Source organism: Penicillium cinerascens (genome assembly GCF_028974065.1).
Source record: "Penicillium cinerascens strain IBT 15544 chromosome Unknown contig_16_segment0_segment0, whole genome shotgun sequence".
NCBI lineage: Eukaryota > Fungi > Ascomycota > Eurotiomycetes > Eurotiales > Aspergillaceae > Penicillium > Penicillium cinerascens.
The window spans coordinates 4,041,774-4,066,893 of record NW_026695286.1 but is presented as its reverse complement, the minus strand read 5'-3'; the positions used below and the strand labels follow the sequence as shown (position 1 = coordinate 4,066,893).

Below are 25,120 nucleotides of genomic sequence, written 5' to 3'. Positions count from 1 at the left end.
TACCTAGCCTATCCTATTGGCCTAACTCTCTATATTTATGTGGGTAGTCCTATGGGAGTCCCATAGTCCCATAGAATTCAGTAAGAGCCATGCCCCCTAGAAATTTCTTAACTTTTGCTCTCAACTCTGACCTTTTTCTCTCAACCACACACCCTACACTAGCAATTAGGTGTTTGCAAGATAAATATATATAAAAGAAGCTATAGTAATTAAATTAACTAGTAAAATAAGCCATAATAACCTAGTATTATAATATAATAAAATCAAAGGAAATAATAGCAGAGTGGTTGGTTGTATATAATAAATATATATCTTAGAGGATAAACCATAATTTCTACCACCGCTTTTTTACCTTTACTTCGATAGGCCTAAAACATTAATGCGACCGATGAAACGGACCCTTTTATATATATAAATAACTTTATTTCTTATAATTACCTAGTAGGTAGGTTAAAAAGTAGTGATATTACTTGTTCCAACCGAAACAGACGTAAATAACAAAGATTAGTCAGTGATCTTATACACAAAATTCAGGCGAATTCAGGCGAATTCAGGCATAATCAGGTGTCTATGGGTACCCATGGGACCTATGGGTATTCCTATGGGTGGGTATTCCCTTAGCATACCCAAATGGGTATTCCCATGGGTGGGACTTGGGACGGACCTTAGTCCCATGGGAGTCCCATGTCAATGTCTAGTGCTTAGGCTGATCGAGTTTAAGGGTATAACTCTAATAAATGGAGAAAGATTTTTTAGTCTAATAAATCAACTGTCGAGAGAGGAAAAGGAGCTCGTCGCGAGTATACTTTTACTAGACCAGCGGCTCAAATAGCAGCCTAAGATATTGAAGAAGTCTCTTATCATAAGGGTATTAAATAGATATTTTAGGCTACTTTCTCTAGCTCTAGTCGACGAACAGGACTTATCCCGCTCTTTGGAGATTCAAATTCACCCCGTGGAGGTGTAAATCGATAGGTAATCCTCGAACTTTACCAACGTATGCTACCAACTTTAATGAATAGTACCGAAGGTGCAATTTTTCAACAGGATAATGCCCCTATTCATATAGCTCATGTTATACGGGACTGGCTAGCAGATCAAGACTTTGCAGTGATAGCTTGGCCACTATATTCACCAGACCTCAACCCCATTGAGAACCTTTGGGCGCTTTTAAAAGCCAAGATCTATGAACTGCACCCAGAAATCAAGGGAATGCCTGATAACGAGGAGACATTACAAATTTTAACAGCTACTGCACAAGAAGCTTAGTCGGAGATAGATACAGATATGCTTAAAAAGTTAGCCGTCACTATGCCTAACCGAGTAAAGCAGGTAATTGATAATGATAGGTGGTATACTAGTTATTAGCTATTCAACGGGCGATGTTTTAGCTGGCAGAAAAGATAGCAGAAAAGATGGCAGAATATTATGTAATTAAGGGGGGTGTTTCAAACTCATGGAACGCCACTGTATATTAGCTCCGTAGTAAAGCGTCCTATACCTCTTACAGGGTGCCAAAGAAATACACGTTATTTTTCTAACCTCGGGATCCATTTCCTTACATACCGCCCGCCGAAATTACTTTACGTGACATATCCAATTTTCTCCTTTAAGGCGGTATTGAATATACTAAAACAGACTAGATACTAATTTTTCATGAAATGCCAGCGGAACTGGGATACGTTACATCGCCTAAAATTAAATCACCCCTGAAGTCACGGGGCCTCCTTCCTCCCTTCAAAAAGAAAAATAATAGTCGGTCGGTGGCCAGGTCTTTGATTATGTTCTAGCTTCCAAGTCCATAAACTGAGAAGACCCAGTTTTTCGAATGTTAGATCTAAACATGTTCTCCCCAAGGCGCATATTATTACACCTCGTTTCTTGGAGCTTAGCTCCCACCACCATTCTGGCTGCCCCAGACCCGACTTACAATCCTTCTCTTCCTTTCCGCCCGAACAACGTAACGGGCCTCGTTGATTTGTATAGCTGGGTTGGATCGTACGTTCATACCCAACCACAATTTGGTCGTCAACTCATTTCCCTAGATACTACAACGGAACAACTCGCATTGAATTCAAACCTCTAATAGGAGAAACCGTCAACAATTCTGTTTGCGATAACCAACACGACAAAGAACTCGCCGTGGAATTTGAATCGTTACTTGGAGTCACCGAAAAGCTTTTGAATACTAGCCAAAATGCAGTGGATTCTCTTCTTACTGTTTGGCAACAAGATACAAATTTCTCATCTTGGTTGTCTGCCGAGACCCCATCTTTGCGACCTTCCATTGAGTGGTTCCTAGAGTCTACTAGGTAAGTAGTGCCGCTTCCATTATCAGAGACATAATGATCGCTTTAGTTAACTATAGTTTGTTTACCAGAGGAATGTACCAGGACCCGGTGAACCATACCTATCAGTATTTGGGCGAAGCGTTTCTCCCAGACGGTCTAAATTACACCTTAGCGCCAACGAAACATGCGCCATTCAACCTAACGGCGAAAGTTACCGATAACATATCAGGCCCTGGCTCTGAGCCTTCTGGATACAGGCTTGGTAATTTTGAAGTGACTTTGCCTTCCTGCAAGCCCGGCGAAAATGATCAGTTTTTCATCACCATCATTTCAAACGAATGGCCGGGAATTGATGGTTGGAAATGGACGGACCCGTTGGTGAATCTACAATTCGATAGCGAAACAGCAAACGTCACCCTTTCTGGATACTATGCGGCGGATTCTAGCAACTCTGATTCCGGATCGGATAATACTAGGGGTCAAATTACAATCTCCTTTCTAGGATTTATTGACACCTACCATTCAGACATATTGGTGAACAATAGTGCGAGTCCTACCTGGATAAGGACTGTGGGGTTCGGGAATAACTCGTTGAATATTGGTTACAGCAATCATGCCAGCGCCGCGTCGTGCGCAGGATCTCGTGTAACGAGCTGGTCGGTTGTTATCACCACTGCGGTTCTCGTCGTTTTCGCACTATGAGTCCTATTTCATCCAATTAGCTTGCAATATCTCACTTTGTATTACGTTATCTATCTCAAGAGATCTACACACTAGAAAGGAATCGCCCACTGTAGTCGATACCTCCTGAATATCAGAATGCACCGGAAAGCCCTAACCCTACATTGAATTTAGAGGGGTCTCTCTTATTCTAACTCTTGCCTAAGTCCCAAATGCCTACGAAAGTAAAATGGGCTCTTGGATCATCTCGCCCGTATAGTAGTTCCCTAGCACAAACCCTATTTCTCCCGGATACAACAGGTAGAGAAAGTAGAACTACTTGTGACAAGCATACCTACGCGGCTTTAACCATTTTATATCCTTTCTTTCAGCCGTTTGACTAATCTAATCTAAATTATTATAATAAAGCCAAAGAAGGCTCCTACTTATACTTCGCACTAATATGATAGTTTAAGCTAAGTAAAGGCTATTGTATCGTTCTTTTTCCGCTATAGAAGGTCTATTTATTAAAATCTAGGCCTATTTCATCTAAGAGAATTCGCATTTCCTTATTCGTACGTATCCTAAAGCAGTATATAAAGCTACTAATCTTAATATTTAAAGGCGCGACGGGTAGAAAAAACGTAAAGAAGAGATAAAACAGGCGAGTTCTAAAACTAAATAGGGGTTACAAAGCAAGCCCAAAAAAGACCAATAGGGAGTCTACGTAAGTGCCAACGTCACGTATAGTGAATTCGAATATTCTAGATAGATAACTCTGTTTTGCTAAAATAATGTTTATTTAACTTATATAAACGAATCTGCGGACTGGATTGTGCTCTTCAAAATACCCGTAGCGTCTTGATCATTGAAGTGATAGAAACAAAGATTGAAAACTCAGTATTCCTTCTTTTTCTCCATTCGAGGAACAGTTCGGGCGTCGACTGGGGTCTTAATGTACGAAATATTTTGCTGTTTCTTCGAAATCCGCTCCCACTTTTCGACGTGTGGATCGAGATCGCTTGATATAAACTTAAAACTGAGGGAAAGGATAGAAGAATCATCATTCTCGGTCTTTCAGGCAACATAAAGGCCTCAAAAACCAAAGCCGTTGTGCTTCGCATTTCGAAATTCATTCTTGGAATACCTTCACCAGACTTATACTGCTGGTTCACCGAGTACTGGGTTTCAGGTTCGGTCGTGATCGATACAAGGTCAATTGAGGATACAGATTTGATGATGCCCGGGTGGACCTGGACCGCGCTGATGGGGAACGTGGGTCCTACCAACGAGAAAGACGTCAAGAAGCCCGCGGGGTCCTGGTACCCGAGCCAGGTCGCCGAGGAACTGATGAAGGATCTGGAGATGAGATCCTTCTATATTGTCTGCCCGGATGGGGAGACCGACCGAGCTTTGGATCAAGCGCGCATGAAATGGGCCAGCGAAGACCTCGTGGCAGGTCGGCCGGCTCTGTCGCGGTAGGAAGAGAACTGGAAGATCAATGCCGAAGAAGCGATCCAGGCGGATGCCGGAGCTCGGCGAGCGTAATTGCCATGTGATATATGTTCCAGGATACTGACGCATAAGAGGTACATTGAAACGAAGTTCAATTCGATGATCATAACGTAATGAAGAGTTGGTGAAACTTTCCAACGAGCGGGCAGCCGATCGGGAAGTCGATGAGGCCCGCGCGCGGTGATTCTTCCTGCGGTGACGGCAAACACGAGGCAGTCTAGAAGAATCAAGCGGGTGAGTCACGACGGTGATTCATATTCACATCTTCGCGTAGCGGGTCTCGAGGAGCCATCGCCTCAGGACAGGGTCGGACGCAGATCTTGTTCACTCTCCGAGGCACCTGTATAAAGGACATACCAAGCCGTGGCAGGAATTCTGTCATTCTCATCAAATTCGCCATTCCTTTCCACTTTGATAACTCGAGGATAGAGTTCCGAGGTATCTCAAACGGTAAGTTCTCTATCTCACTGCGCGTCTATCCTTCCGTATGATTCTCATGCATGATGATACCTATCACTCGCCGAACTGATCTTGCCGGATTGCTTAAGACTGGTGAGAAAATGATTCGATTTGGCTCTGATCCAGATATTCATTCCCGTTTAGACCCGACTGTAAAGACTACGCTGATGATGTATCCTTGATAGAACCCGCCGGGGAGAGGTGGTGGACACCAGACCATGGAAGCAGGGAACCAGCGATCCCCCAGCTACCTAGACGTGTATGTATCGATTAATAGAAGAAGGTGATGTTGTTTGCTGTGTATGCACCGTCTGATGTAGACGTGTATCTTTGCGGAAGGGATCCTGAGGTCAGATGCAACCCTAGAACCGGGATAGGAAGCTCCCGCTTAACGAGAGCCACCGGGATCAGCGCCGGGATATGACCTGTAAAAGCATAAAGCATAAAGTATAAAGTATAAAGCATATCGGGCCCTAGAAAGCCTACTCTGACGCGTGCCGGGGAGATCAGGGGGACAGGAACAGGCATCACTTATCTCAACCCTCGGCAAAAGTCCGCGATAGGCACTCCGCGATAGGCCCCCTCCGCAGATAACTTGGCCCTACTACCCCGATCGGATGCAACCGTGCGCCTGGTACCGGTGATCTGCAACCACCCCAAACCTTTTCCGTCCGCTCTTGCCTGTCATGTCCCCTCTCATGGGTCCAATATGCGGAGAAGCGTGGGGGTGACATGGGCTGTGATGCAACATTCCCAGGAGTTCATGAGCAAGGGATGTCTCGCTGCAGTTGAGACACGAGCTTGTCTCAATTATCCATACCGCTGAACCGGTCGACACCATCCCCTTCACAATGGATCCCGCACACCCGAAGCTGGACGACACGGACAAGGCTGCCATGGGCACCGTCGACGAGCCCAACAAGCTTCAGGGCTATGGATCCGCTCCCGATATCGTCGATGAGGCAACGCGCGTGGTCGACCACAAGGCCGAGCGACGTCTTTGCCGACGGTTCGACCTGCGTCTGCTCCCGATCCTGGCTGTGATGTGTATGTCTGCAGTGGATTGTGCTCGTGCTCGTGTGCTCATTTCTGACTCTCGACCTTTAGACCTTTTCGTGGCCTTGGACAAGGGCAACCTGGGAAATGCAAAGACGGACGGAATGACGGATGGTACGCCAATTGACTTCATGACGCTCCGATATACTGACCACCTCACAGATCTCCATTTCAAGCCCAATCAGTATAACCTGTTGCTATCCATTTTCTTCGTGCCCTTTGTGATCTTCGCCCCGCCGTTAGCCATGCTCGGAAAGAAGTTTAGTCCCGCTCGCGTGCTGCCCATCTTGATGCTTTCGTTCGGCTCTTTCACATTGCTGTCCTCGGCCGCCCATAACTTCGGGGGTATCTTTGCGCTGCGCTGGTTCCTGGGCATGGCCGAAGCCCCGTTCTTTCCCCTGGTCATTTACTACCTGACCACGTTCTATCGCCGCGGCGAGCTGGCCCGCCGACTGGCGTTTTTCTACGCTGCTTCGAACATTGCGTATGCCTTCTCGGGCCTCATTTCGTTCGGCGTCTTCCAGATTGAGGGATCGCGTCTACCGAACTGGCGCTACCTGTTTATTATCGAGGGTGGAGCGACGGTCGTCTTTGCCGTGTTCGCCTGGTTCTACCTTCCCAGGAGCGCGGCCGAGGCCTCATTCCTGTCCGAGGAGGAGAAGGCGCTAGCCTTCCATCGGATCCAGGTAGACTCGAGTGCCGTGGTAAACGAGAAGTTCAGCCTGCGCGATGCGATCGGTATTTTCAAACAACCCACAACCTATGTTTTCCTCTGCATTGAAATCTGCCTGGGTGTTCCGCTCCAGGGCGTGGCTCTGTTCATGCCTCAGATCGTGGCGCGACTGGGCTATTCCACTGTCAAAACCAATCTCTACACCGTGGCCCCGAACGTGACTGGCGCGGTAGTGTTGCTAATTCTCGCCTTCTGCTCGGATTACAGTCGGCTACGGTCGCCTTTCCTCGTGTTGGGCTTCCTGCTCACCTTCACTGGCTTCATGATCTATGCCTCAATTGACGACGTCCACAGGGAGCTGCAGGTGGCCTACTTTGCGACCTTCATGATGACGTGGGGCACGTCTGCGCCCTCGGTGATTCTGAGCACCTGGTATAACAACAACATTGCGCACGAGGGCCGCCGTGTGCTTCTTACCAGTATTGGTGTGCCCCTGGCCAACCTGATGGGCCTGGTCGGCAGCAACGTGTTTCGGGAGCAGGATGCCCCCAAGTACATGCCCGCCCTGATCACCGTCGGGGCCTTTGGGGCTACCGGAGCCTGTCTGGCGGGTCTGCTCGGGCTGTACATGTTGCTTGACAATAAGCGCCGTGACCGGCGCGACGGGGTGACCCTCCATGCGCGGGATATCCCCACGGACCGCATGCGCGAGGGCCCTTCGTCGCCACAATTCCGCTGGTTCCTGTAACGTGTGTTTGTACATAGTGACGAGAAATCCGAACGCCCATGTCCATTGTATATAGTCGAATCCGCTGTCTGCAACACGGACAAGCCCCTCAGACCAGCTTGTGTGGAGATTCCCCGCGTCTCCGCGGACCGGACGAGCGTGGGGGTTTTATTTGTCCGGAGTAAACCCGATAGAAGCGGGTTTCGGAGTGATATTGGCATCCACCGAATCAAAAACACGCACTAAGTAACGCGAAATGCGTCGCGGACCGGGGACGGCGTCTTTGCAAACACGACCGATTCGGGGAATGATGACGTGGATGCCTGCACCGGGTCAACAGATATTCTGCGCTGCAGGGAACAGACCTCTTGTCAACCCAGGTGTTTTCACACCGCTCCTCGTGCATCAAGGTGAGACAAGATGCGGCCGATGCGTTAAGTTAAATCAGATGTGAATCCGGCTCGAAAGAGAACAAACCTCTTCATCATGTCGAATGCCGGTCAAATCTCACCTCTTCGCCCCGTCACCCGCCATGTCACCGGCCACGACGCCGCCGGCAAGGCCATCATCCAGTCCTCCTCTCCGGGCCAGTGGAAGCCATTCAAAACCGATGACATGGCCTTCGCCGTCATGTACACCACCTCTCAGTTCCCGGCCGATCTGAACGATGACGCCGACGTCAAGGCTCACGAAAAGATCGTCCAATCCGACCAGCTCGGCCTGGTCAATCCTCGAGGCACCGTCTGTCGTATCGTGGACTTTGGCCCCAACAATAAGTGTTTCATCCACCGTACGCAGAGTCTGGACTATGGAATCGTGCTGGAGGGCGAAATTGAGATGGTTATGGAGAAGGGAGAACCCGTTCTGATGCAGCGGGGAGATGTCGCGGTGCAGCGCGCTACGATGCACGGTTGGCGAAACCCCAGCGAAACGGAGTGGGCGCGGATGGCGTTCGTTCTGCAGGACTGCCAGCCGTTGACGGTGGGCGGCAGTGCGATGAAGGAGGAATTGGGCACCGCGGCCGGCTTTTTGAGGCCGAGTGGGAACGACCAGTAGGGGTGAGACTCAATTTCCAATTTACCTCAAGTACCTAGTATCGACAGAAGGACGCATCTACGATTTGACTTGAATCACTACTTTCCCAAAGTGGCTGCCGCTTTCCAGAAACTCGAACGCCTCCTTGGCTTCGGTGAAGGTGAAGATGCGGCTGACCACCGGGTGGATCTGATGTGTTTCGTAGAACTGGATCATCTCCTCGAACCGATCCTTGGGGCCGTTGATAATGCCCTTGAGGGTCACCGTGCGGCGTAGTGCCAACAGGTTGACGTTCAGTCGGTCTTCCGGCGCATCCACCTTACCCGAGACGTAGCCAATGCAGTCAATCAAGCCTCCAAAGGCGATACAGTCGAAGCTCTTCCTCAGAGTCTGGGCCCCACCAGTCTCGAGAATGATATCGGCGCCGTGGTTGCCGGTCCATTGCATCACCTCGGTTTCCCAGTCGGGATTAGTGCGGTAGTTGATGGTCAAATCGGCCCCGAGCTGTTTGGCCCGGTCGAGTTTGACATCGGACGAGGAGGTGATAATGGCTGGACATGGGACTTAACGAGATACATTCCCAACAGTAGACGGTTCAACTCACCCTTTGCGCCTGCCGCTTTTGCAATCTGCAGTCCTGCAATCGCCACGCCACCCGTACCCTGAAGAAGGATATACTCGTCCTTTCCACCGCTCCGGCCCATCGGCCGCATTCCATTGACGGACATCCAGGCCGTGACCGCGGCGATCGGTAGCGTGCATGCCTCTTCATCTGACATATAGCTGGGAGCTGGGACAAGACCGTGTGCGGGGAATACTCGGTGCGTGGTGAGGACGCCGTTCAGCGGGAGGCCGAGGCTGCCCGCGAGCTCTTTCTCGGTGACTTGGCCTGTCTGATGCTCGGGCAGGAAAGTCGAAAGCACACGATCGCCTACGGTCCATTGAGACACGTCGGATCCCACCTGGGTAACCACGCCGCACATATCCGAGCAGGGCACGATGGTAGCATTCTGCTCGGCGGTTTTGTGATGCTTATATTCACCCTTGGTAACTTTGACCTCGTAAGCTCCTAATCTTCCACGGAATCGAACTGAGGGACGAGCACCCACCTTCCACGTCCCGGTAGTTTAGAGACACGGCATGGACCTCCACCAACACCTGGCCCTTTCCTGGCGTCGGCATTGGCGCCTCGCTTCGGCGAAGACTGTTGAGGCCCTCGAGGGGCGTCACCCACTGTTGAACAGACATGGCCGAATAGTTGAAAGGAGTCCGAATGGCAGAACTTAGACCAAACGATCGTGGTACAACACGCCGACTTGGGGAAGCTCGAGACTTGGAGACAGCTCCAGGCTGAGTAATCCACGACGCTCCTCCACCACGTTCTGCTTTCTGCTTTCTGCCTCCACGACACCCCCACAGTATCAACTAAAGTCGTGTTGGAGTGCTCCGGACCCTCCCTGCTCTGCGCTTGGACGTGGATCATACGCTGACTGCAGAGCCGGACATTGTCCAAACCCAGAGACGTGCAGCGGACTGCGGGGCGTTCGCTAACTCCGCCAAACTCCGATGAGATAAATACGCCTCCCATGTCCAATCCGGTTTTTCAATCTGCAAAGATGAGTGTTGACCGAGAACATCTCCTTGAGGAGCATTCCCCCGATACTCCAGGTTGGTGACACCCTTGAGCCGAAAAGCCAGGGTCACTGATTTCTCTAGCACATTACTTGCACTCATCGGTTGATAATGAATCCACACGTCTACCCCAGACGATCGCCCATCGGGGCTACAAGGGACAGTTCCCAGAGAACACAATATGCGCGATTGATGGAGCCATTCAGGCAGGGACTCATGCACTAGAGCTCGACCTGCGTCTCTCTCAGGATGGAGTCGTGGTGTTATCGCATGTAAGCGATGTGTTCCCTTTCACTTACGAGATAATACTCACCATACAGGATGCGACTCTGCAGCGATGCTTCGGCATCAAGAAGAAGGTAGAGGAATGCGATTGGGACTATTTAAAAACAATTCGCACCCTGAAGGCTCCACACGAGCCGATGGCGAGGCTAGTCGACGTCTTGGACTTTATGCGTCAACCCGGGCGCGAACATATCTGGATCTTGCTTGACATCAAGGTAAAAATTACCGTGCATGTAGGCTCGGGCTTGACAATCGTGACTGACTATCCAAAGCGTAGTGACGACCCGGATATCGTCATGCGACGAATCGCCGAAACGATTGAATCAGTGCCCATCCCGGCTATAGGACCGGACTGGCATCGGCGGGTCGTCCTGGGATGCTGGTCATCGCTATATGTACCTCTGCGCGCACGATATTTGCCCCGCTATTCGATGACCTTGATCTGCTTCGATCTAGGTTACGCCCGCCAATTCCTGCAGGTGCCGCGGATCTCTTTCAACGTCAACCAGATTGTTCTTATGGGCCCGCTCGGCCGTGGCTTTTTGGAAGAAGCGCGGGCTGCACGTCGCTGCGTGTATTTATGGACGGTGAACTCTCCAAGCCTGATGCGCTGGGCCATTCGTCATGAAGTGGATGGAGTCATTACGGATGAGCCAGCTCGATTCCGGCAAGTCTGTGAGGAGTGGGAGAAGGAAGAGAGGAACGAAACAGGTGCCTTCCATGATCCGCAGTTGGATCGGCTCACCGTGGGTGAGCGGCTTCGAATCATGGCCGTGGCCGTGTATCTCCTGCTCTTCGGTTGGTTCCTCAAGCTCAAGTACCTCCCCTCCGTGGAGCGCGTGCAGTTCGAGCAACGCAAGATTAATTGATTGCCGACGAGAACACCTGGGTGCCAAGCCCGGTCACATATGAGACAACGATAGAATACGATTTCCGGTTCCTAGCAGTAAACATTATGTTCATTTCATCCTGTACAAGCACAGATACCGCCGCCGCCAACGAAAAACACCGAGCCGATGAAGATGTACAAGGAAACCATATCTACATAAAGGCGAAGAAACGAGGATAATGAAACACCGGCCGAAAAGATGCCACCGCCCAACAACACAAGAAAACATGCGAAGGATATGAGATACAATGGATACAAGAGAAGGGAAAGCCCAAAAATGCAGAGTAATGAATGATCAACGCCAGTCGGCATCGGCCGAATGAATTCAACACCGAGGACATGGAGGGTATAACGCAATTTGAAACGAATGATAAATCCGGACGATTTGGTGACGTTCGACGGGTAGAGGAATGTAAAATGACAACATTCTGCAAGCCACGGGTGCGGAAGTGTTGATGAGCTCATCAATCTCAGATCATCATGAGCTTGGTGGTTCGTCTCTCCGGGAAACGTCGAGCGCCGCCGGAGGGGAACCGTGGCCCGGGACGAAGTCCCTGACCCGGCCCCGGGGACCGGGGAGGAGGATATCCAGTTGGGGGAGGATATCCGTGAGACAAGGGAGAAGAACCTAACGGAGAGGATCCGGGGGTGGGTCGCCGACGGCCAGGAGGAGGTGGATAGAGAGCGGCTGCAGCCCGACGAGCGTCACGTTCGCAATAGACTTCACCGTTCCATTCGAAATAATCACCCTGGAGCAAAACATGACAGGTTCGACATTGCAGGCATTCGGGGTGGAATCGACGACGATCTGGTCGGTTGGGGTTTCGTTCGACGGTCTCGAGATAGTGGCCCTCGATTCCATTATGACAGGTGGAGCACAGAGACCCATTGCGCTCGTGGTAGTGTTGTGCGCAGTAAGGACGATTGCTGAGGACGTAGAAATCGGCCGTTTGGAAAGGAGAATGGCATTCGAAACAGACGAAGCAGCCACGGTGGTATCGCCCTGTAAGACGACCATCGGAGGATGATATCGATTTCCCCATGATATTCTCACCACATCCTTTGCATTTACCTTTTGATCGTGTCGCAGATCGACTTGGTGGTGGAAGGATTGGCTCGGTGACTGACCGCTCCAGAGCTCGAGGAGGAAACTGAGGTTCTTCGGGTTGATGTTCTCTCGAGGCCTCCTCGCGCTTTTGGTGCTCCTCGCGCTTCTCGACGATCAATGACAGACTGCCTTGGCCGATCGCCGGATCAGTGGGCGAGTCCGGGCTGAAAAATGCTGCTGGTATCGGGGGGACCTCGTCCATGGAACCCGGTATCCGACCTGGCAGTTCCAGAATCGTCTGACGCGTTCGTGGGGGTAGTTCCTTGACGAGCGGGCCGAGATTGAGGGGATCGGATGGTTTATGGCGGTTCAAGCTCACATCGGAGGGCAGGCTGGACATGGAACTGCCACTGCGAGTATCTGATGGTGGTGACGAGTCCGAGGAAGTCGAGCCCTCCGGTTGCTGTGAATGGCTCTCCAGGCCCAAGGCCTGCGCAAAGCTCGTGACGGATAGATTGCTCTCACTCGTAGCGTCGGAGTTTCGCTTTCTCAAACCATCACTGCCGAACTCGGCATCGGCCGGGTGAAGGTGTGTTTGTGTAGGTGGTGGGAAGGCTTCGTCGAGGTTGGATGCAGCCTCTTCCGGTGAGCGTTCCTCGGGCAAATCATGCAGGCCCGAAGGATGGTGGTCCTGGATGCCGAAATCAAATCCACTGTAGGTTTCTTCGCGGTCATTCCGATAGGAGGAGCTGACGGAATGGTTCGAGTCTCGAGAAAAGGAACCTTTGTTCGGAGTTCGAAGGGGCGGTGGCATCGGCGGGGTATCGTCCATGAATGTGCGGAGCCCACGCGAGAAACTGTTCGTTGAAGATCGAGCGGTCGACGTTCCGTGGCGAGTGCTTTCCAACGAGGTGCGGTAGCTACTGTGGCTCACCGACGAATCTCCCCGCTGGTGAGCCATCTCTGCGGTTTCTCGGGAGGGCGGAAGTGGGCTGGCGGGAAGCTGTATCTCCTCCGGCATGAGGTTGACACCGAGTTGCGGTGATGGCGTGAGGGCCGCCGATCGTGCCGTCGAATCGGCCGTCCTGCCCGGGGTTCCCACGCGGGCCGGTGGCCGATTCCCGGGCATCGGGAAGGAGAAGACGGAATCCAGATCGAGCACCGAATCATCTTCCGGGGATGCCTTCATCGGAGACCGAGGTGCCGACCTCGCGGAGAGCGGCGATGACAAATGTGAGCCTACGCTACTCGCCGGCGTCGGTACATTGGGCTGGAGGAATGCGCGGTCTGGAGACGGTTAGCGGCGCATCCCCTGCATTCACCATTCGATACGTACTTGCGATTGAAGGATCGATGCGAGGGGGCATTCGGCCAGGCTTCAGTCTATCGGTAGCCTCGAGCCCCGCGGAGGGAGGAGGAGACGGGATGGGTGCGACAGGGGCTATTCGACATTAGCGGGCCGGTGGATTGTATGCGGAAATGGATGCGTACTGTGGTCGACGGCAGAGCACACATGGTCGCCCATGGCCGAGATCTCGACATTGTGGCCACAGTTGGAGCATTTGATGGTGGGCAAGAAGCCCGGGTTCATAGTCGCCATTCTCGTGTTAATGTCCGGGGAAGCGCCGGGGGGTCATCGAGGGGTGTCTCAGTGGGCAGGCTGCCCAGACTGCATCACCATGGATTGCGGGGGGGTTGTTGTAGTGTTTCGGGAGAAATAGATAAACAATTCTGGACAAGAAGATGGATTGAAGGTGGACCCGAGGATTAAACCCCGTGCAAGCGCGCTAGCAGCGTAGCGTCTCCAGAACGGAGGAGGATTCGTAAGTCCAACAGTTGAGGTTCAGGGGTAAACCGCCGGCCATTCACAGAGTCGCGAGACGGAATGGCCGTTGGCTCCACTTGCGGGTGCAATCCGTCGTTTCTCGTGTCTCGTTTCTCGTGTCTCGTTTTTCGTTTCAGTGCGTGGTTGGGTTCTTGATCTTCGATCTTTCTGTTGATGCGGGCTCACGTACCCCTGGCGAAGGGTACAGTACAGGACTGTACTCTCGGGCCCACATTTACATCTCCATCCCCATCGCTAGGGTCCCGTCTTCCCGTGCGATGGACGGGTCCACTCGTTCACTGGTGCCTGGACAAGCCGTCCACTTGCCAATGCGAATGGGACGCAGGGGAAACTGTGCTCGGTGGATCCCGATCTGTACGGGGTCAATGTCATTGCTAAGTGCCCCCCGTCAACCCTTCCCTCGCCCTCAGGATTCACCTCAGGATTCCCGCATCTCGCCACCCGCTTCCTGTCCGTACTGACCCGTTCTCGTCGCGTCTACGTAGAATCATTCATGTACGACCCCGACGTGGCCCCCGATCGGCTGTTTATTACGGCGATCCTTTCTCTGTTCTTTCTCGCCTGCGACAGTTCTGGCCCGCGGTGATGCTCGGCGATGTGACGGTAAAGATAGACTCCAATCACGGGGCTTCCCATGGGGCCCGGCGGACCCAGATGGTGACTCGCTGTGGCAATACGGAATCCGGCCTCAACCCCAGAGACCCCGAGTGCACCCTGATCGTCGTTTCTATCGTCAATGGGGAATTCAGTCCATGCCCCAGGTTTCGCGGAGCTGGCGCTGCAGCGCATGTGTCGGCCATCCGTGCAGGGAGTCCGTGCGGACGAGGATTTGGATTAGCTGCTCCTGTTCCCGTCGATCCGTGAACCGATCGCCAACCTTCCAACGCCCGTTAGCTGACGTTTTCGCGATCGCGGTGCTCTTCTTACGGCGTGAATGGCCATGCAGGCTACCACCATCGCTGGAGGCACGGAGGAGTTCGAAAGAGCCACGCCGCACACGGTCCAGACGCCCTGGCGGATTTGTTGCTGGTTCATATATGCGCTTCGGTCAATCATGAGGTAGCATTGGTGACACCACACGCTCACTTACTTCGGCTCCCTGTACGAATCGTCTTCGCAAAGGCCCGACGGTGGGCAGTTCCGGATCATGCACCGCAAGCAAGATTCCCGCGAGTTCGTTATATTGGTTGCCGATGGCTACCGCAATGATCAGTTTTCATCGCATGTCCCTGATCCCTGCGGTGACCTTACCGTGCCATGCAGAACTGAAACGAATGTCGGGAAACGTGGCCCCGATCTGCACCTCGTCGCTGCCGACGAAATAGGGGTCAAATGACGCCGGACGGTTCTCGCTCCATTGCTCGTTTCTCTTCCGGAGATCGGCATGCACCGCCGCAGAGCGTGGGCCCGCACCGAAGCAAAACAATAAGACATCTGCACAATGCGCGATCGCTTGGTTTGCCCAGTCGCAGTCCACGGCATCCGGACTGAGCGCGGTAAAGAGCGAGTGAAGCGAGCTGAGGTCAATATCGGGGGCTTGCCGCAGGCTCATGGCATTGTAGATTTCCTGGCGCAGGCCACTCCAGTAAACCGCTTGTCGTAAACTCGGCGTCGTCGTCACCGACGGCGGCGGTCCTTGAATGAAGGCCTTGGTTCCAAAGGAATGACCCCGAAGATCAGACCCCGCCAGTGGGACTGCGATCGCCATTAACGTGGACTCCGGTATGCGACGTCTCGGGTGGGGGTTCCATTGCCTCACCATCATATTCCTCCAGCAGGCGAAGAATCACGGTGGCCGCCAACAGATCATCGTCCATGGTGACCCCGTCGTCATCCAAGGCCGGGATGAGTGTTTCGAGACAAGCTTGATAGTAATGGTCGGACACGTACGGGTCAAAAGTGCTCGTGCGGCTCAGATGGCGAGCCGACATGGCCATGATCGCGTTAAATAACGTGTTGCAGTAACGAGCACGTTGGGGTATGCGGACCGCGAAATGCCGTTGGTGGTCTGTACAGTCAAACTGAAATTCCCCCAGTTAGAGGAAAATTCCGTTACGCGCAAATATCATGCTCACAAAGGGTGATATGCGGTCCACAAACTGCTTCAGGAGAGAAGCTTCTTGCGGGTTTCTCAAGGGCCAGGTACGCTGTACTGTACGCGCACTTCGCCTCTTGCCCACTGGCTGATATTTCTCAATCCTATTTCCCTCTGTCTTGGATCGATGCGATGGTGCAAGGTACTCCTCTTGTATACTGTGCTGTGTCTGAGCAAAGGACGGTAACTCTGGGGTCGTCGCAGTGTTCTCGAGCAAGGCCAACCCCCCTCCAGATGCCGGTCAGCCGTTGACTCTATTACCAGGCCATCGTCACCACTGCCTGACTCGAGCACAAAGTCCACTGGAAACCATTGTGTCAGGAAGCGTGATTTGCGGATTGCATCGCGAACCTAACCTCGTGGTGGCGGCTTTAGCCAGACCTGATTGCGAGGGAACCGGGTGCGAGATTCTCGACCCTTCGCCTGTCGAAACTGTGTCCCTCTGTGTCTCCGTGTACACGTGCGTCCAGTCCGAGCGCATCGGCCGCACTGTGGTAGGTCTCCGTCGCCTCGAGCGGGTGTTAAGGTAGTGTCGCGATGCCACGCAAGGGGCGGGTCTCTCACATTTATGGTGTAGTAAGCGGCATGGATCACTGTATGGCGTCAGAGATAGCCCGAGAAAGCACACGGATCAATGACTCACCAGCAGAAACTCTTGGTTGCTGTCCCCATGGTCGTCGATGTTTCCCAATTGGAACGGGGAAGAGTTGCGGCTTTGCGGGGATTGCGGGGTTAGGGACGCGGTGTAGTCAGCCGACTATGTAGTTATTGTAGCCATTGGCATTCATATTCGGTCTGTTCTACAAGCATTCGACTATATTCTGATGTATCACGTCGCATTCCAAGGCTCGATAACTGGATGGAATTACTTTCGACTTGATCGATTTTCAAACTGCATACATTAATACTGTATCGCGTTCCTTGATAACGCCAAAATATATGTTATAAGAGATGTTTTGTGTCCGAAGCATTGCGTACATAAAAAGACGCATTGAATGGTAGATAAATTGCAATATTCAAATGTTCATATAGCACTCGAGTACAAAATATGTATACTATTCTCCGTTATTCTATACGTAACCTTGGGATGTTGTCCAGCAACCACCTCTATTCCTGACCTGGTGCCATAGGAACAGACTTCATGGATCAACCACGAACGTCCTTGCCCACTCAATCATATATTTCGTTGCAGCTGCGATTGATCTTTATGCTGGATGATCGAGAGTTGTTTCCTTTCCGTGTCGCGACCGATCAGGGACGGAACGGGGCAACTGCCTAGCCGCTTTCACGGTATCCCAAATACTGTCAGAAGTCATGAAGATCCGATCGATTTCTTCCAAAGTGCGCCCGGCAGTCTCCGGGAACAAGAAATACACGACTCCCATCATGACGACGTTCAGTCCGGCGAAGATGATGAAGAATCGCCACTCCAGGGACTGAAATAGATATGGAGTGATCTCGGTGATCAGGATGCAGAATATCCAGTAGGTTCCCATACTGATGCCATTGATCGTGGCACGCATTTTCAAAGGGCTTAATTCCGCCGCGTAGAGGAAAGGGATACCACCGTAGCCGATGACATAGCTGAAATGGAAGAGGAATATAAAAACGACCGCCCCATCCATGGCTCTCGGGTTATTGGGTTGAGATCCCAGTGCGGCCACCAGAGCCAAGCATACTGCATTGCCAGCGGCACTGGCAAGCATCAAGCCACGTCGACCAAAGCCTTCGATGGTGTAGACGCATACCGCGCCGGCAATCAGGGTAATTAGCTGATATATTGCGGCCAGAATTCTGGACTTCACCGAATCCAGTGAAAGATAGGTCTCGAAGATAGTATTGGTGTAAAATGTGACACAGTTAACGCCAGTCAGCTGAAGACACATCATCACGGTGGCAGCTAGCATGGCTCGGTGGAAAATGCGCTGAGATCCCATATGGAACACCTGTTTGAAAGACGCCTCCCCGGCCAGCTTCAGGGAAGATTCCACCTCCAAGATCTTCGCTTCCACTTTCAGATCGTTGGCATCAACATCTTCCAAAGCAGCTAAAATCTCGCGAGCGTCGACGATGCGGCCTTGCCGGACCAGCCACCGAGGAGACTCCGGCAGGATGGCGATGAACCCGATCACCGTTAATGAAAGCAGGATTTGCAGTGCAAACGGTACTCGCCATCCCTCACTTTCAGGGGCGAATGACATTCCAAAATCGATAAAGAGAACGAGAGTGGCTCCCAAACCGGCAAAGGGGCCAATCGTGACCACATGGGCTCCGCGATTCGAGGTCGTTGATAGTTCGGACTGCCAAAGGGGAACGGTTGCTAGAACGCCTCCGGTTCCAAGGCCAATGACTAGGCGAGAAACGACGAGTTGTGTAAATTCAAAGGCAGTCGTCATGAGAATCGCGCCTACGATTTGTATGGCGGATGCCAGCATGATGACCTTTTTGCGACCGAGGATGTCGCCCAACCCCATGCATGACAGCGCACCGAAAAGGCCCCCGACTGCGTATAGAGCGACCACGGTGCCTTGGATGGTCGACTTGTACGTCTTCTCTTCGGGCGCCGCATCGGTCAAATCAATCTCGGGGAATTGTCTCTCGAAACTATCCAGAGTCAAGACTCCTCCCAGCATCGACTGGTTGTATCCGAAGGACATAATTGCCGGCATCGTCACGCTGATGAGGGCCATCATGTTGAGGCTATTGCCTCGCAGGCCCAGATATGGCCGCATCGTCTAGGTTGAAAAATCCAGGTCCGACGGTACAGACCAGCACCCGTCCGCGCAATCGCACTTAAATTGAAATGGTTGGCATTTCTACAACTGATCATCCCTCCTTGAAGGAGTTGACCTCCAAGGGGTAGAGGGGTGCCGGAGCGTTGCGTTGTTATTCCCGCATTCCACCCCGACGTGTTTCGCCGCCCTCTTTGCAGATTCGACGCTCCACCATCCCATGCTCAGGAACGAGATTTGACGTCAGTAGGTCAGTTGCCGGCCAAAATATATGCTGAATCCTACTGGTGAAACTTCTCAATAAGACACCTTATAGCGTGAGCCTTGCAGCGCTGCCGGCGATGTGCAGGTTCAAGGGTTCAAGGGCGGAAGGGTGAAAGAAGGGCGTTCTTCGCAGATCGCCGCCACAGTCTGAAACAATGTAAAGCTTTTACTACTGTAGATACAAGTGGGTGTGGCTGGGGCACTCGAGGACACTGTTGCCCCGAAGCATTCTCTCTCTTTCTGCAACGTATCACGTCATAGGCGCAAGAGTTATCGTTAAACCGTTGGAATATCGGAGCCGGAAATTCACTTTGCTGAACAGAATGATACAATTTCGAACAAAGCCCGGTGACTGAAATATCATGTTTGATTTAAGCATTGCATATCCATTCGCAGGTTTATGTGTCGAGTTTCCCGGCTAGACTCGATTCCCAACTTCGTAGAACTTATTCCATCTTTGTTGCTCTAGTCAGTGCAATTGTCCTTATGGCAACGCAGATGGTCATCGAAATTACTGTATGATAGGGTTTCGAGGAATCGACACATTGCAGGTCTGCGGCCAGGCGTATGACTCGATTCGGAGGATCGTTGATAGTGGAGGCGTGGGCCTGAGAAAGTCATCTTATCAGCTTGTCACGGGAGGCGAGTCTCTCCTACAGTGTACGGTTTATGGAAGACACGTCTCCAGCTTCATACTCGGTGACGAGCCAGGCTCGTTGGTGTCCTAAAATTAGTCTACGTTGAAGTACAGCGTACTTCAAAGACCCCTACTAACAAAAGGTTCCCAGCGCTAAACTGTAAACATACTAGCGTCCCTTGAACTTCAGGGGAAATTACTCTGTTCTTCAAAGAGTCTCTACCACCCTATTAAGCCTGTATATTTGAATTCCGATCGAATCGTCTAAATTATTAGCCCGTTATTCATGTCCGAGCGCAGTCACAACGCAATAACTAGGCTTCTGTGAGGGGATTTCTGATTACATAAGAAATATTACTCCGGATTATCCACGAATTCGGTCTCCATAGGCTGTTCGTTCCGACAGCTAAGGTCTGCCTGAAGCGACAGCAGTGATGGCAGAAAAAGCGGTCAACCAGGGGCCTAAGACTGTGAGATAAAAATGATCCATCGGCTTGGATACCCCTCTGGCTGCTTAACGGATCGCAAAAGGGGAGAATCCTATATATTCGGCGACTGGTGTTTAATAGGGTAGGATCGTAGGACGGCTTTTTATTACATATAAGGGACCCTCCCACTAGCGGATTCTATTAACCATTTCCCTGGCGCAAGCGTGGCGAGATTCGGCGCTAAATAAAGGGTGCTATGCCGCGCCCTATAAATCTTGAGTTTCTCAAACTTGCCCTCCAATATCCCACTAACTATCTTGACTCGATGAAAAACGACACTCAAGACTTTTATTACTTCTCCCGGCTGCCCGTGGAACTAAGACTTGCTATATAGCGTGAATGTCTCCTAAACCGAGTCGTTGAAATAGACTATTTATAGGATAGTGGCGGCGTCTTCGGTCTTGATCCGCCGCTATATAAGCTACAACAAACGACTAATCTTAACCGACGCGCACTAATGATTAGCTGTGTATACCGTGAGTCGCGTCTTATCGCCTTTGAAGCTAGGCATTTTCGTAAGAAGTGTTCGACCCTAGAAGAGGTGCCGTGGAATTCTAATATCCGTGTTAATAAAATATAGATCGACCCCCTCTCGTGACACGATATACTTAAATTAGACACTAGCCTATAGTGCTAGATACTAGGGTAACGGAAGTGCTCTCGACTATTTAGCTTAGAGTGCGGCTAAGGCTCGTAGGGGATCTTTTATATTTAATTATCTTAATAATATGTACGATAGCGATGTCTATATAGAAGAAAGGATTAGGGCACTTAGGAAATTACAATATAGAGTTATTATAATACGTGTTATCGTAGTGTATACTATATTCGAGAATGCGGCGAAAACGGGATTATTTAGACTTCTCGGTGATGCCTATATTTAGCTTGTCGATGTATCCGACAAGACAAGACTAGATGCTTTTTTCGATTTTGCAGAGAAATGCGATTCTAAACCTAACGGATACATTATTATAAGGCAAGACTTCCACAGGGAGTCTCTAGAGTCGGCTAAGAAACTCCTTAACGACCGCCTCGCATATACATTTGATGCCCAAGCTGCTCGGACATTGCCTCTACGTCCGACTATTATGTTTAGATTCTGCCCTTACTGGTGCAACTGTTCCATCGGAAATTTTCGACGGGCTAAAGATGTCGCCAATGAACGCGGCGGCAACGGGATGAATAGGCGATCCGGGGTTAGGCAAAGTTTTAGATCTTTTATAGTATCTTTGCACATGAGGTAAAACTAGAGTTCAAGTATGTCAACTCAGACTTAATCATGAGCACCTCTAATAAAGGTATATATGTTGCCGTTCTTACGTCTCGGAGCTTTACTGTCAAGGGATCGCAACTATGCTCAGTCTATCAAGTTCTCGGTATCAAACAATCAATTCTCATTCAGTGAAAACTATGTTTAATATGGATGATTCATTCATTGCCAAGTGCCTTAAATAATTGATCGCAAAGGGAAGGTTAGATGACCATAGTGAATAGGCTGAGAATGCTCTGCGACAGAACATGACCCATATTCTACTATGGATGATAGTGAGAGCGGAGCCATATTCTGCCAGGAAATTGACTGTAGCTCGAGCTAGTTACTATCAGCGGCAAAGTTCTGTTCTTCGAACAGCGGGGCCATTAAGCCCATCAAGCCGGATATCGACAGCACTCCTCCACGTACCACACCTGATAGTGAGCATCAATGGCCCGGACCACGACCTGAACAGCCTTATCACCTCCGGGGCGTCCGTCCTCACCTGGCTCGCCAGCTCCAATGCCAGGGAACTTCTCGAGAGACTTGGAGAGGGCGATGAACGCGGGGGCGTCTGACCGATAAAGGCTACTCAATTTTATTGACCAAGGCGTTGCGGTCAATTCCGCTACATAGTCATTTCTACGTTGACCGACAGACCTGGCAATTTATGGTCGCGAGGCACGGTACTCCGTAGGTTTTACAGTACATTGTGCTTGGACGATCAGGGGCTTCAGGGGCACGGCCAATCATGGCTCATAGATGCAGACCGCCAGTTGAGAGCCCCGCCGCGTCGTGCCCCTCGTTCCGGCCTTTCTTTTGGGCTCGCACGGATCACTCTCCGGTTCGGGGGATGGAGACCGACCCCATCCCCGCTGGGGTACGGAGTACTGTAGAGGGAGACTGTCAATCGCAGAAAAGAAGCGAGGTAGCACCCGGGCAAATGGTACAATCGGCAATGAATAGAATCCTCCGAAGCGAGGCCAGGCACCGGAGAATCAGGTCCGGATGCGGATGGTGTCGGCAGTGGCTCCCTCATCAACCAAAGACGGAATTGGCGCATTCAGTTTCCGGTTTACCGTGGTTGCCCGCTTTTTCTGGCGTGTCTTCCGCGCCGAGCCTTGGGAAATGCAGAGCTGTACACAGTAGACGCAGGCACCGGATGACACTCGCCCGCATTCTCGGCTCGGGGGAAGCTAGTGCCCAACAATCCTCATCTTGGAAGTCGGTCGAAGATCCCGCAAGTCACATCGTATTATGATTGGTGTGGAGCTGTTAAAACAAACGAAAAGTCAAACCGCAATCCAGTCAATGGAAATGAAAAAAAAAGAAAAGGGGGAGGGGAAAAAGAAAAGGGGAGGAAGCTGGAAGGGCCCGGAGACAGACGGAGGGGCACGTGTGACCGCTATTTAATTCGATTTCCCCTCCACATTTTCGTTTTCTTTCCTTTCCACCACCTCTGTTCCTTCCAATTCCTCTTAGGTTCGTATAAGCCTTATCAGCAGGTTCGATCACATCTCCTCGAGACGTGATCACGTACAGCCGTCACCATTTTCGCCACACAGCTTAACTCGTGAGTCTATCCGCTGCCCTTCGATACACATCCGTCTAATATGTCTCTAGGCGGCATCACCCGTTCAACGGCCGGCGCTCATCTAACCGAGGCGGAGCACCGGAACACGCATTATACTTCCAGTAAAGCATTTCAAGAGTCCAACTTCAGTTCACTTTTCCAATCTCGCCGTGAACAATGGCTCCCCACGCTTCCTCGGATGCCGCCAATGGCACTGCGAACGGGTCCGCTCGCCCAGAACCCTCGCCTCTGTTTACTGTTCAGTCGCCCAACGTCGTCTACACTCCCGATGAAATCAAGAGTCAGTATGCCTACCAGACCACCGAGGTGACCCGCACTGCGGACAACAAGCTGGTGGCCACCCCCAAGGCCACCAACTACCACTTCAAGGTCGACCGCAAGGTGGGCAAAGTCGGTATGATGCTGGTCGGCTGGGGTGGAAACAACGGTTCCACCGTCACCGCTGGTATTCTTGCCAACCGCCGTGGCCTGTCCTGGGAGACCCGCGAGGGTCAGCAGAGCGCCAACTACTACGGCTCCATCATCATGAGCTCCACCGTCAAGCTGGGCACTGATGCTCAGACCGGCGAGGAGATCAATATCCCCTTCCGTGACCTGCTTCCCATGGTTCACCCCAACGATATGGCCATCGGAGGTTGGGACATCAGCGCCATGAACCTGGCTGCGGCCATGGACCGTGCCCAGGTGCTGGAGCCCAGCCTCAAGAGTCAGGTTCGCAAGGAGATGGCGGAGATGACCCCGCTGCCGAGTATCTACTACCCCGATTTCATCGCCTCCAACCAGGAGGATCGTGCGGACAACGTGATCGAGGGAGACAAGGCCTGCTGGGCCCACGTGGAGCAAATCCAGAAGGATATCCGTGACTTCAAGGCTCAGAACGGCCTGGACAAGGTGATCGTCATGTGGACCGCCAACACCGAGCGGTACGCCGACATCATCCCGGGCGTCAACGACACCGCCGACAACCTGATCAACTCGATCAAGGCCGGCCACGCGGAGGTTTCCCCGTCCACCGTCTTTGCCGTGGCCTCGATCCTGGAGAACACCCCGTTCATCAACGGCTCGCCCCAGAACACCTTCGTGTCCGGTGCCCTCCAGCTCGCGGAGCAGCGCGGAGCCTTTATCGGCGGTGACGACTTCAAGTCGGGCCAGACCAAGATGAAGTCAGCGCTGGTGGACTTCCTGATCAATGCCGGTATCAAGATCACCTCCATCGCCAGTTACAACCACCTGGGTAACAACGACGGCAAGAATCTGAGCTCCCAGAAGCAGTTCCGCTCCAAGGAGATCTCCAAGTCCAACGTCGTCGATGACATGGTCGCTGCCAACCACATTCTGTACGAGAAGGATGAGCACCCCGACCACACCGTCGTCATCAAGTACATGCCCGCTGTTGGTGACAACAAGCGCGCCCTTGACGAGTACTATGCCGAAATCTTCATGGGTGGCCACCAGACCATCAGTCTGTTCAACATCTGTGAGGACTCGCTCCTGGCGTCGCCCCTGATTATCGATCTGGTCGTGCTTGCGGAGATGATGACCCGTGTCACCTGGAAGGCCGACAGCGATGGCGCCGATTACAAGGGCTTCCACAGCGTACTGAGCGTTCTCAGCTACATGCTCAAGGCTCCCCTGACCCCTCCCGGTACTCCCGTTGTCAACGCCCTCGGCAAGCAGCGCTCGGCTTTGATCAACATCTTCCGTGCCTGCGTTGGCCTCCAGCCCGAGTCGGAGATGACCCTCGAGCACAAGCTGTTCTAAATGCGAGTCATGCATTGACTCCGTGCAGACCTTTAATGTCTGAATCTTATTTCAACTAGAGTCACTCCTTGAACCAATGCGAAACTTGAAACTTTCTTCCACACGTGGACTGCTTTCACGTAGTTGTATAGCAAATGTAAATCGAACGGAATGGATTTAATCTTCACGGGTTGCTATCCGC

The 25,120-nt window shown here is 51.8% G+C and overlaps 10 protein-coding genes across 10 annotated transcripts; 6 read left to right on the top strand and 4 right to left on the bottom strand.

Moving 5' to 3' along the window:
• Positions 1 to 1,843: 1,843 nt before the first annotated feature.
• On the top strand, positions 1,844 to 2,993 carry N7498_001538 (uncharacterized protein; the record flags this gene model as incomplete). The annotated part of the gene is made up of 3 exons (XM_058448601.1): positions 1,844 to 1,998; positions 2,046 to 2,312; positions 2,381 to 2,993. The coding sequence occupies 3 exons, from the start codon at positions 1,844 to 1,846 to the stop codon at positions 2,991 to 2,993; spliced, it is 1,035 nt and encodes a 344-aa protein (XP_058314012.1).
• Positions 2,994 to 4,187: 1,194 nt separating this feature from the next.
• Positions 4,188 to 4,433, top strand: N7498_001537 (uncharacterized protein; the record flags this gene model as incomplete). Its single annotated transcript, XM_058448600.1, has 1 exon — positions 4,188 to 4,433. The coding sequence occupies one exon, from the start codon at positions 4,188 to 4,190 to the stop codon at positions 4,431 to 4,433; it is 246 nt and encodes an 81-aa protein (XP_058314011.1).
• A 1,343-nt stretch (positions 4,434 to 5,776) lies between these two features.
• N7498_001536 (putative MFS transporter) lies at positions 5,777 to 7,402 on the top strand (the record flags this gene model as incomplete). Its single annotated transcript, XM_058448599.1, has 2 exons — positions 5,777 to 6,095; positions 6,144 to 7,402. 2 exons carry the CDS (start codon positions 5,777 to 5,779, stop codon positions 7,400 to 7,402), a joined length of 1,578 nt encoding a protein of 525 aa, XP_058314010.1.
• Positions 7,403 to 7,867: 465 nt separating this feature from the next.
• N7498_001535 (cupin domain-containing protein) lies at positions 7,868 to 8,437 on the top strand (the record flags this gene model as incomplete). The annotated part of the gene is made up of 1 exon (XM_058448598.1): positions 7,868 to 8,437. The coding sequence occupies one exon, from the start codon at positions 7,868 to 7,870 to the stop codon at positions 8,435 to 8,437; it is 570 nt and encodes a 189-aa protein (XP_058314009.1).
• Positions 8,438 to 8,494: 57 nt separating this feature from the next.
• N7498_001534 (zinc-dependent alcohol dehydrogenase family protein) lies at positions 8,495 to 9,664 on the bottom strand (the record flags this gene model as incomplete). The annotated part of the gene is made up of 3 exons (XM_058448597.1): positions 8,495 to 8,967; positions 9,021 to 9,467; positions 9,526 to 9,664. 3 exons carry the CDS (start codon positions 9,662 to 9,664, stop codon positions 8,495 to 8,497), a joined length of 1,059 nt encoding a protein of 352 aa, XP_058314008.1.
• Positions 9,665 to 10,032: 368 nt separating this feature from the next.
• On the top strand, positions 10,033 to 11,202 carry N7498_001533 (glycerophosphodiester phosphodiesterase; the record flags this gene model as incomplete). Its single annotated transcript, XM_058448596.1, has 4 exons — positions 10,033 to 10,084; positions 10,133 to 10,320; positions 10,369 to 10,548; positions 10,606 to 11,202. The coding sequence occupies 4 exons, from the start codon at positions 10,033 to 10,035 to the stop codon at positions 11,200 to 11,202; spliced, it is 1,017 nt and encodes a 338-aa protein (XP_058314007.1).
• Positions 11,203 to 11,692: 490 nt separating this feature from the next.
• N7498_001532 (LIM domain-containing protein) lies at positions 11,693 to 13,870 on the bottom strand (the record flags this gene model as incomplete). The annotated part of the gene is made up of 3 exons (XM_058448595.1): positions 11,693 to 13,557; positions 13,607 to 13,711; positions 13,762 to 13,870. 3 exons carry the CDS (start codon positions 13,868 to 13,870, stop codon positions 11,693 to 11,695), a joined length of 2,079 nt encoding a protein of 692 aa, XP_058314006.1.
• A 991-nt stretch (positions 13,871 to 14,861) lies between these two features.
• Positions 14,862 to 16,883, bottom strand: N7498_001531 (uncharacterized protein; the record flags this gene model as incomplete). Its single annotated transcript, XM_058448594.1, has 8 exons — positions 14,862 to 15,158; positions 15,207 to 15,313; positions 15,368 to 15,811; positions 15,876 to 16,137; positions 16,192 to 16,380; positions 16,473 to 16,513; positions 16,563 to 16,804; positions 16,855 to 16,883. The coding sequence occupies 8 exons, from the start codon at positions 16,881 to 16,883 to the stop codon at positions 14,862 to 14,864; spliced, it is 1,611 nt and encodes a 536-aa protein (XP_058314005.1).
• Positions 16,884 to 17,416: 533 nt separating this feature from the next.
• Positions 17,417 to 18,904, bottom strand: N7498_001530 (sugar transporter; the record flags this gene model as incomplete). The annotated part of the gene is made up of 1 exon (XM_058448593.1): positions 17,417 to 18,904. The coding sequence occupies one exon, from the start codon at positions 18,902 to 18,904 to the stop codon at positions 17,417 to 17,419; it is 1,488 nt and encodes a 495-aa protein (XP_058314004.1).
• A 4,430-nt stretch (positions 18,905 to 23,334) lies between these two features.
• On the top strand, positions 23,335 to 24,939 carry N7498_001529 (inositol-3-phosphate synthase INO1; the record flags this gene model as incomplete). The annotated part of the gene is made up of 1 exon (XM_058448592.1): positions 23,335 to 24,939. One exon carries the CDS (start codon positions 23,335 to 23,337, stop codon positions 24,937 to 24,939), a length of 1,605 nt encoding a protein of 534 aa, XP_058314003.1.
• Between the last annotated feature and the right edge of the window lie 181 nt (positions 24,940 to 25,120).